General features: G+C 54.6%; 3 protein-coding genes and 1 pseudogene across 4 annotated transcripts; 3 read left to right on the plus strand and 1 right to left on the minus strand.

Annotated features, from left to right (window-relative positions):
- Positions 1-878: 878 nt before the first annotated feature.
- Positions 879-7488, plus strand: DICSQDRAFT_108666 (TPR-like protein; the record flags this gene model as incomplete). Its single annotated transcript, XM_007367632.1, has 3 exons — positions 879-1407; positions 2429-4007; positions 4131-7488. The coding sequence occupies 3 exons, from the start codon at positions 879-881 to the stop codon at positions 5038-5040; spliced, it is 3018 nt and encodes a 1005-aa protein (XP_007367694.1). The 3' UTR covers positions 5041-7488.
- DICSQDRAFT_t125 lies at positions 1699-1777 on the minus strand (annotated as a pseudogene). The gene has a single exon. The product of its transcript is annotated as a tRNA-OTHER (tRNA).
- Positions 7489-8447: 959 nt separating the features above from the next.
- DICSQDRAFT_64939 (uncharacterized protein) lies at positions 8448-8609 on the plus strand (the record flags this gene model as incomplete). The annotated part of the gene is made up of 1 exon (XM_007367633.1): positions 8448-8609. A coding segment is annotated over one exon (162 nt), but the record flags the coding sequence as incomplete, so codon positions are not given.
- A 378-nt stretch (positions 8610-8987) lies between these two features.
- DICSQDRAFT_148430 (uncharacterized protein) lies at positions 8988-9835 on the plus strand (the record flags this gene model as incomplete). Its single annotated transcript, XM_007367634.1, has 2 exons — positions 8988-9291; positions 9351-9835. The coding sequence occupies 2 exons, from the start codon at positions 8988-8990 to the stop codon at positions 9833-9835; spliced, it is 789 nt and encodes a 262-aa protein (XP_007367696.1).
- Positions 9836-10965: the final 1130 nt, after the last annotated feature.

Below are 10965 nucleotides of genomic sequence, written 5' to 3' on the forward strand. Positions count from 1 at the left end.
TGTACTATAGCTATGTTTCCGGACTCTTCTGGTACTGTCTAGGACAATCCGTACTACTCCAGAACGGTCTAGACAGGTCTATGCCTTACTCATCTCTTACTCATCCTATGGTGCGATACGTCGCAATTCTTTCACCATCGTATTATTCATCGCACTATGGTACATGTGACTAACCACTCTTCGATTAGTCATGGACACTTCTCTGTAGTATATAAGGACTTCAGATTGCGTCCTCCCTCTTCAGTCTTTCCTTACTGACTGAAGAGTGAGTACTTCATTACCTTTACCTCTAACTTGTAGTTACTTACTTAACCTTTGTAGTCTTGCTTCGACTCTAGGTACAGTTGGTTACTGCAATATAGTCTTTCCTTACTGACTGAAGATCTTGCTTCGACTCTAGTCGGATCTAATCTTTGTCTTCACAGCCCCGAGTTTATCACGGGGTCTCTCACAGATATTTACTGCAGCGTTGCTTTGACTGGTAGATATCCATATGTTATTCTTCAGTACTAATGACCAAGTCTGACCAGGACTTAGTTTCTTCTTGTTGGGTGGAGGTAACACTGTATCTTCAGCTGTTGAGCATGTCAACGAAATTAGAGAGTAGGGACCTTAGTGGTAAGCTTGGTGTTTAGGACTTGAGATTGATTGGACTCATCTGTAGGCTGTTGCAAACAGGTCGTAACAATTTGAGCGTCCAAGAGATTGACGACTTGTTCAATGCTGGGTTGTATCTCAAGAATAAATTCCTGCGCTCCGAACCGAACGCAAATATGGCAGACCTGGACTAGGCCATCGACCAACTCGGCGACGCCATGCAGCTGCGGACCAATTTGCCAGACGACAATGACTTTGGCACTCCTCTGTGGTGTTGGCTGATGGACTATGCTGCTGCATGTCGCACTCGATACAACAGGAGACGAAGCTCAGAGGACCTACAAACGGCATTGGCACTGCTCGAGAAAGCAGTGAGGATGTGTCCTGTGACAGAAGCATCACGCCCTCATCTATTGAACAACCTTGGCCTTTCGCTGCGAAGCCGATACGATGATACGGGGGACAAACAAGCTTTGGACAGCGCGATACACAGTTTTCGCGAGGCCTTGAAGCTTCGACCCAGAACTCACCCCGATCGCTGTGTTACTTTAGGCAGTTTGGCGAATAGCTTGCGGGAGAGATACAAGCTGTTCGGGCACCACATAGACCTCGATGAGTCTATTGCAAAGCAGCGCGAAGCTCTGGATCTCCGCACTGAAGATCATGCGGATCGGTGGATGACACAGAGCAACCTCGGTAACGCCTTGCTGCTCAAGTACGAGACATCAGGTGAACCACAGGACATTCTGGAGGCTATCGCGGCCATCCAGTCTTGTCCCCCTGATCATCGAAGTGCCACATCAGGAAAACGTCACGGACTTGTACAGGTACTTGGGGTACTTGGCCAAGTACCTCAAGTATCCCAAGTACCTCAAGTACCCCAAGTCCAATGGACTTGGCCAAGTCGGGTGGGTCGACTTGGCCAAGTACCAGGTACTTGGCCAAGTCCTCCAAGTCCCTGTTCAAGTTCATGCCCAAGTTCACTGTGAGATGTATTGAATAATATAGATGATATGCATGGAAGTAAATCATAGAACAGCTGCTCTTGATCAAGGTCAAGTGTACGATATTTGTTAGTGGGTGCAGCGGCGGCAAAAAAAATGCCACCACAGGGAATTGAACCAGCAACCTGCAATCTCAGTGTCCAACACAGCATGTTCAACCACTACACTACAGAAGCTCACACTTTAGCACAGAATAGCAGCCATATATAGCGCTCTTTGCTGGACTCCGAGAAATTCTTCACCATCCTCTCCTGTACCATAGCAGAACTTGGACATCCACCACTGATACCACTATTCTTGAGCATTATCTGGATATTGTACCTCTGTATCACTACTGAAACAAGCACATTGTAACAACTTAAAGTCTTCTATCACATGTTATTGCCCTTCTTCTAATAGACTATAAAGCTGCTTCTACAGCCTTAAAACAGACTGGTTTACAACTAGTGTATGGATGTCTATGATAGATATTATTACATAAGAAGTATACAAGATGTGTGACTGATAGAACACCAATTGCTCAAATTGAGGCCTGAGTATACTGAAGTCAACATGTAAAGTCCAAGTTGTGGCCCAAGTACCCCAAGTACCCCAAGTATATAGACTTGGGTCAAGTCCGTGTACTTGGGACCAAGTACATGGACTTGGGGTCAAGTACACGGACTTGGGGTCAAGTACATGGACTTGAGGCCAAGTACACGGACTTGAGGCCAAGTACACGGACTTGAGGCCAAGTACACGGACTTGAGTCCAAGTACATGAACTTGGGCCCAAGTATGGGTCCAAGTCCGTGACGTTTTCCTGATGCAACCCCCTCGCTAACTTAGCAAGAGCACTTCACGTCAAATTTTCTATCCTTCAACGCCATGGCGGGAATCTTGAGGACATCGACGAAGCTATCACTCTCAATCGGAAAGCAATTTCCCTTCAGCGCAATCCTCCCGACGACGACAATCTCGCCAATGCTTTGTTGGAAAGATTCGAGAACACCGGCGACACACGGGATAGCAACGAAGCGATCCAATACCTCAGAGACGCTCTACGCAGGCGTTCTGGAGGTCCTTCACGAGCAAGTTCCCTCCACAATCTCGGTGTGGCGCTAGGATTCCGTGATGACCAAACGCGCAACAGAGGCGACTTGGACGAAGCAATTCAACTGCACCGCGAGGCGCTGGATCTCCGTCCTCCTGGTCATGCAGAACGCTTCATGTCCCTCAGCATGCTTGGAATATTTTACAAGACACTCTTCCACCTCGGGGACTCCACTTCGCTGGAAAGGGCTATCGCCGCGCAGCGCGAAGCGCTAGATTGCTGCCCAGAGGACCGACTCATCGACTATTCGCAGATCACTGGACATCTGGGCAGTGCCTTGTTGGAGAAACACAGATCCACGCACAACAAAGAAGATCTTGATTATGCAATCAATGCCCTCAACTCTGCCCTTGGCCGATTGCCAGCTTCACATTCCTTGAGACGCATATCCTTGGTGAACGCAGCACTGGCTCACCGTTCCAAGCTGCCGCTTCACGATGAAGACCTCGAACGTATCATTTCCTATCAGCACGAAGCCTCAGAGCTGTTCCCGCTGGAGCATCCACTGCAATCTGTCATCCTTGCACGGCTCGCTACTGCACTTCTGCATAGGAGCTCAACGGGTCAAGACCCTAAGTTCGCTCTTCTCGAGAGAGCGACCACGCTTCGAACGGCGTCGGCCCGGGACCGCCTGACTGCCGCAGGAGATCGGGCGACGGCAGCTCGACAACGACAGCACCCTACCACGATTTCCGCATATTCACATACCCTGGCACTTCTCGACCTCTGCCTTACTGCCACGCCCACAGCAGAACTTCAGCACAAGCTTCTCGTGGAACTCGATCGACGTTCGATTGCGTGCGAAGCCTGTGCGGCTGCCATTGAGCTTGGGGATCTGGAGGTCGCAGTCGAGCTCCTCGAGCGAGGCCGGGGTCTGCTGTGGGCCAGGTTGACTCGGTTTCGCCACCCACTGGACGACTTGAAGGCCGTCAACCCAGATCTTGCGCGCTCGTTCGAGGAGTCTAGCCGAGAGCTCGAGGAGCTTGCCACCAGTTCGTCCGAAGGAGCCGTGGGTACCGCCGCCGCATCGTCATCCGGACCTACGTCGACCCCAAGATTTGATAAGCAGCTGCATACCTTGCACACGACCTCTGAACGGCTGCACAAGGTGGTGGAAGAGATCCGCAGAATCCCCCGCTTCGCCAATTTCCTCGACGCTGTCCCGTACGCTGACCTGTGCAAGGCAGCTGCAACCGGGCCGACTATTATAGTCAACATTTGCGAATTTCGCTCGGACGCTCTCATCATTCGTCACGATTGTCCGCCACTCCTCGTGCCTCTCCCTGCTGCAACTCCGTCGGCACTGGTGAAGCTGTCTGCAGCTCTCACGAATCATCTCGAGGAGATCCATAGTGCTCCGGACGAAGATGCCAGCAGCCCCGTTGAAGATGGATTTCTCGCCTCCTTTCTATCGTGGTTTCCGTGAACCTGGATTAGCACGAATACGCTTCTCAACTATGCTGCGCCACAACAGACCGCGAGCGCGAGTGTGCATGACAAGGAGATCCGCAGGTTACTGCGAACCCTCTGGGACATTGTTGTTGAGCCGATAGCAAACAAGCTCATAGAAGTTGGCGTCCAGCAGCACTCCCAAGTGTGGTGGTACCCGACTGGAGTACTTTGTCGTTTGCCACTTCATGCAGCCGGACCGTACAAGCGTTCACAGCCCGGCTTTCACGAGCTCTACGTATCTTCCTACACAACAACCCTTTCCCGCGCCCTTTCATGCGTCGACGATGATACTACCGCCGGCAATGACGGCCTGCGGAATATGCTCCTCGTCAGTGTCGCTGGGGATCCGTCGGCGAAGCACAAATATCTGAAAACTGCGGCAGCAGAAGCCGACGTCATACGCCACTTCTCCGACAGCTTCGCTTCGTTCCTTGCGCTCTGTGACGACGCTGCGTCCCCGCAAGCTGTGCTAGCTCATCTCCACGAATACTCATGGGCACACTTTACTTGTCACGGACACCAGAATCCTTCGCCGTTCGATTCTTCGTTCGAGCTGCATGGTGAGGGGTACCTCCGTCTTATTAACATCGTGCGATCACGCCTGCCAAATGCCGAGCTTGCGTTTCTTTCCGCGTGCAACACCGCCACGGGGGACTTCGAGGGGGCACCGGATGAGGTCATTCACCTCGCTGCAGCCATGCAATTCTGCGGGTTCCGCAGCGTCGTCGGGACATTGTGGCCGATGCGAGATGAAGATGGTCCAGTCGTCACAGAGGCTTTTTGTGATTTCTTGCTGCACAGGCGGCAGAAAATAGGGTACAGAAGCTCTGCAGAGGCTTTGCACCATGCTGTTACGAAACTACGCTCCGACAAGAATGTAACGATTGACCGCTAGATTAACTTTGTACACTTTGGCGCTTGAACCCCATGTGAAATATCGAATACCGTGCACCGGACAGGAATTAACCTATTTGTGACTGGGTAGCAGTAGTGAGATGGCGCATTTACCTGCGCTTGAAATCTGAGTGAAAGCATGAATATTTCGACTCGATCTCCGAGCAGATCACCCCGCCGGCGGACACAATCATTGGGCAGCCGTGCGCTCTTGTCTCGCCACTTGGCACGAACGCTCTTACATCCGATGTCCGCCAGGGATCGCCGCCCCAAGGGTGAGACAGCGCAATGCTCAGTCCCAGGCCTCTTCGATGGTATTGATTTCGAAACACCTTTGCGTCGCTTTTCCGGAAAGCCACAACGGTGATTGAGAACTCGACCTCTCGTCTCCAACGTATGAACAGTGAGCGCAAGTCCGGGGACAGTTCCTCAGTACGTTGCGCCGAGCAGCATACGGTTCGTCTCGCATGGAAATGGGGCACAACACAGCGGTGCGGAGGAACGAAACGAAAGCAATGAATGTATCGCGTACACATACAAGGACGTCGCACCGACGTGCAGTGGACGCTGCAGGGACCTATGATGATATACGGCGTAAGCGGACACAACCCCAATCGCCGTACTGATCGCGTCTTCACGCCCGTTATGCCATCACCGCTCTCGCCCCCTGCTTGCGGTCACAGTCCCGCTCCTTCTGCTGAGCGACAAGGGCACCGGCCGCACCGTGACGGCGAGCATCGCGTCGTCGGATGGCTCTGAGATCGAAGTGCACCGAACCGAGCGGTGCACTTCACCCGTGTTCGTAACACCCTCTTCCCGGCCCTGCCTCTCTTGCACGTCATCCCGCACAGGGTCGTGAATTGCTCGCACCAACACTTACAGCGGACTTCCGGCCCCCGAGCACAGCCAGAGCGGTCGGCATCCGACACCGGCACGGTGAGATTGGGGGATATAAAACGAGCCCTGATGCAAAGGCGACATACGGTGCCCACCGCTTTCTCCCCCTCATCCGCGCATGTGTCGTGCGTAGCGTTGTACGCGTATGCCCCTCACCAGCCGTCGATCCCGGCTGACGTTGACGGTGGGAGTAGGTCGTCTCCTCGCTCTATCCCATCTGAGGCGAGCGCAGGCCCCTGCAGGAACGCCGTTCGCCTTCCGCTCGCGGTCCAGGTTGACCTTGCACGCGGGGATTCATTTGTGCACGTCGTTTGCGGACGTGATGGCGGCCAATGAGACGCTTAGACGTGGCAGGTCGGTGCGGCTTGCGAGGCTGGGTGAGGCGGTCTTCATTCTTCGTGAACGCGGCTGTCGGTGGTTGAACTCGCCGCTTTGTACTTTGTGACGGCGGTGGCCGCGGTCGGAAGTTCTTGTGCTGGGGTGGTTGGAACTGACGTCGGGGCGCGCGCTCATTGCCTGGCCGCATCGTTAGAGCGAGGAGATAGGGAGACGACACACTTGAAGGTGAAGACCGACGCCGTCGGGACGCTCGGCACGAGCAGAGCTTGGCGAACGCGACTCCGGAGGGGGCTGTCGGTCGAATGCTCGATGACCTTCGCAGTCTTGCCCTGCATGACGGCAGAATCGAGATCACTCGGTGAATGCTGCAGACGCGTAAGCAGTCAGCGAGCGAAGCCCTCCAGAGCGCAGATGGTGTCATGGCGACGTGCTCAGCGATGCGATCCCAATTCTGTCCTCACGTCGATGGGGACGTTCCGGCATGGCATTTGGGCGGGTATGACAGCGTGGGCGGTCAGAGCGCACTCGAGCTCGAGGCTTTGGCAGGGATTGAGTCTTGAGGCGAGAACACGCGCAAGACCGCGTGTATCGGCGCCACCGCGGTAGCGGGAGAGGGCGCGTCCTACGCCTCACGACAGGCGTGGGTGGAGGAGGGCGTGGGGTCGCAGTCGATGCGGCGACGCGGATATTGGGGGGAGAGGACGGAGTCGCTGAGCGGGAGGAGCAGATTGGCTCAGGCTGTGCGATCCCCAGGACGCGCCGTATGCACCCGCTCTGACGAATACCGAGAGCCTGGAAGGACGGCGCGATGGCCGGGTTCGTGTCGACAGCGGTCCGCGGATGCTTACCGTTGATCGCGAGAGCTATTCCAATCGCACGCGCACTATCAGTCGTGGAGGACGGTGATATCTACCTCACGGCAGCGGGCAGCAAGCATGGCAGCGTAGGGGGATGCGAGTGAATATGATCTCATAATAATCACTTCGGAGAACATAGGGTATGAAGGGAACGCACCAGTAACACGGGAGATGGTCTCCTTGCCGGAGAGATCGGTAACGTGGACGAAGGTGTCGGTGGACGAAGGTTGGTGACCGTGAACGCGTCGGGGGCGACGTGCATGGAGCGGTGGCCAGCGCCGTCGGTGAGGAGGACGAGATGAGTGGAGGAGCAGTTCACAAAGGGCGATCAAAGCCATAGGGCAGATACGCCGCCGAGGGGCGAGAGAGGCGAGGAAAGGAGGAGAAGCGAGATATGCAGGCTACTTAAGTAGCAGCAAGTCTGCGGGGCGCGACGCGAATGCGCGCGTGAAAGCACGCATCGTTCGATCCGAGAGCGCCTGCGAACCTTCGCGCGGGTGCTGGTGCGTTGGCCGGATTGCCCCGAGTCTATTATTCAGGCTGCGAAAGGCATTATGCGTGAGCAAGAATACCAAGAGGTTCAGCGGGCGGCGGTCACGTTCTACGTAGATACATTTGTTTCGCAATACTCAAGGCTGCCAATCCCTCCTGTTGAATCACAGGGGTTCTGATGGGCCGGATTGTACTATTTATCATGTATCTCAGGCTTGCTTTGTTCGTGTAATGAACCATAATCATGCTTGTCGGAGGCAGAATACATAATAATATGTCTGAATGCAATCACCAGCCTGTTTCCTAACTCCAACCAAGTGAGCGATATCAATGCCTTGTGGCCACAGCTCCCACTTGACCCGCAGTAACGTTTAATAGGGCAACTCGATTGTGCGTGGTCACTGGCATCGCCAATTTGTTTTTAGCCTGGTGAACGTCTGGCTGCACGTTTTGGGGCTGCGGCAGAGCAAGGCATCCCCCATCTCGATAGAAACTCCAAGGCGGTCCTCAAGGTGCTTACGGTACTGTCCGTGCCAGCCGGTGTCGAACGGCGGACCAAATACAAGCAAGCAGCCGAAGCATCCCACGCCCAAAAGACTGCAATTTGAGAGCCATCGTGGCACTGACCGTAGCAGGCAATACCTCCAGGTGAGTACTAGTCTCGTGCTTCTGCAGGGACGGTAGTGCCATACTCTCTTTGGAACAGTACATCTCTACAAGAGGTGCGTATGTGCGTCTCAGGCCGAATGTACCTTCTGAACTTGATCAATAGGTATAGCCCTTGGTCCACCAAGGTCGACGTAACTTCGGACGACCATCGAAGATGACTTTCGATACATTCCCATCCCTGCCTCCAGAGCTCGAGAGCCCCATCATCGACCTTCTCCGAGACGACAAAGCATCAATGTCTGCTTGCTCCCTCGTCTGCTTCCGGTGGCTCGCCGTTAGCCGCACCCATCTCTTCCATACTGTCACCATTAATCATTCACCTCCCACCCACGGACGCGCAGGAACCTTGACCAAGTTCCTCCAATGCCTCACAAACTCCGAGTCGCCCTCACGACCCCCTCCAGCCATTGGAACATATGTCAGAAAGCTGACCATGAACGGCGGGGCCCACAACTCCCGGGTCACCCTCAGGTTCCTCCGTGCTCTCATGGACAAGCTGCCCCAACTGAGGTCGCTGTCACTAGAATCTTCCCACATCATAAATGACCTACCGGTTGTCCCTGTCGAACGACCTACCCGGAGGTTGGATGAGCTGACCCTCTTTTGCTGCTCCGCGCCGGGGGGAAATCCGCGCCACTTCCTCGCACTCCTCTGTATGTTCAGCGACATCCGCTCACTTCGGATCGGGGGTCACATGGGTTTGCTGATATCTGCACCCACTTTGCCCCGACTCAGCGCTGTCTTCAAGCCCCCTCTCATTCAGTCACTGGACATCGACAGCGTTGATATGCCCTCCGCGAGTGTCATATACGATTTCTTCGCGGACACCGCCTGGACTGACCGCCAGGAGATCACCCATATGCGTCTCACCATTCACAACTTGGAGGATTTAGGGGTCTTTTCGAACTTTGTGCACCGCACTGGCGCCACGTTCCGTACCCTATATCTGCGGATAAACCTGAACATGGACATCCTGGAGCCTGAGACCCCCTCGGTCGGTGAGCATCGTCTGGTAACGATTGCACGTTCGAATTCACCCAACCATTGCTCTTCGCAGCGTCGGACCCGTTTTCCCTTGCACCTTGCGCTGCGCTGGAGTCGCTTGTGTTGTGCTTCTGTTGCATCACCGAATCGGTGCACGACCAGATTGACGTGGTCCTCTTCATGCTCCTCACTTACACTGGTCTCTTCTCTGAATACCGAGGCGAGCTCTCTGCACTTACGCACGTCCGCATGGACGCGGGATCAGATCGTGTGGAGGTAGCCAGAGCATTCATCACTCTCGCCCAAGACGGCGATCATGGCGAAGACGGAGAGCAGAACGCGCATGAAGGGCCCGGCATGCAAGAGGACTCAGAGCTGTGGACGGATTTTGAGGATGCGCTGCTTGGGCTGCCAGCCCTCGAGCGTGTGGAGTTTGGGTTCGACGAGATCTTGTGCGGCGACAGGGATGCGGGAGCAATCAAGGTAGCGCTTGAGAGCGCGCTGGAGAAGCGGTTGCCGAGACTACAGCAACAGGGCACTGTACGGGTGCTGATTTAGACAAGTGCGCTATCCGAGAGGAGAGCATCTATCTAACTTGCTTCACGTGTTGTGTCTCTTTGTCCTCTATTGAAAAATCACAGGAGTCAATTGTGACATTGAGCTCGGTCCAAGACCGCCAGCCTTGCACTGGCATTCGAAGTACCGGGAGGGAGCGCCCTTACCTGCTTTTGGTTTGGCCCTCTTTACCTTGTTTCCTCGAGAAGACAAACCATGTACTCAACCGAAATGCATTCTGGCCCCGGGTCTGCCTCCATGAGCGATGACTGTGCGACTACATCGGACTTGAAGGTGCATGGCTGACACCGTTCCTAGCGTCTTGTGTCGTGACCTTAGATGATGCTGTAATAAGCGGCGGCATCATGATAATTTTCCGTCTGCATGACACTCACGAGAAATCACCTGGTTTGCGAATATGTCATCCAAGGAGACGATCGTAGAGTCCAAACCCCCACTTGCCTCGTACGCGCCAACGGACGTCACTTAGCATCATCTTCACGCGGTTGATAACCCAACCTCCGTCAAGGTCAGCCCGGCATCACATCTATCAGCCTGCCCTGCCAGCGGTTCAAGAACCCGCACAGCGCCGCAACCACTCCTCAGCCCCCAACTGCCATCTTCTCCGCATCTCGGTAGATCATCCTCACTTCGACTTCGTATGCGAGTTGGGACGTCGCCCCTTGGCCCCCATGAACGCATCGGGCCTCGTTCTCGCCTACTACTTATCCGTCTATCGGCAAGGAGAGTTGTCCAGTCAACATGTCACTCCTGCCCCACACCCGAGTCGTGAACGTCGCCGCTTCCGGGTATTGCAATTGCCGAGGATTTCATTAGTGACGACTGAGGATGTTCAATCAGTAAGCATGGGTTCATCTTCTCGTCCTTCTTCCCAAACCTGACTCCTTGGACGATCACAGGCAGCTCTACCAGCACGTATACTAGTCGCTCACCACTCGCGGCAAATCATGCAGTCGCCAACCAAACTCGTCCTCCGTGGTCCCTGACGTATCTCCCTTAGCACTCCCGGGCCGCCGGAGTCTTGGGGTAGTATACCAGGTGGGACTAACGGACTTGGACGGTGGTTCCCCCTTATCTCATCAGCCGCTTCGGCCTACGGAGACGATGGCGAG

The sequence above is a fragment of the Dichomitus squalens genome (genome assembly GCF_000275845.1).
Source record: "Dichomitus squalens LYAD-421 SS1 unplaced genomic scaffold DICSQscaffold_27, whole genome shotgun sequence".
In the NCBI taxonomy this organism is placed as follows: Eukaryota; Fungi; Basidiomycota; class Agaricomycetes; order Polyporales; family Polyporaceae; genus Dichomitus; species Dichomitus squalens.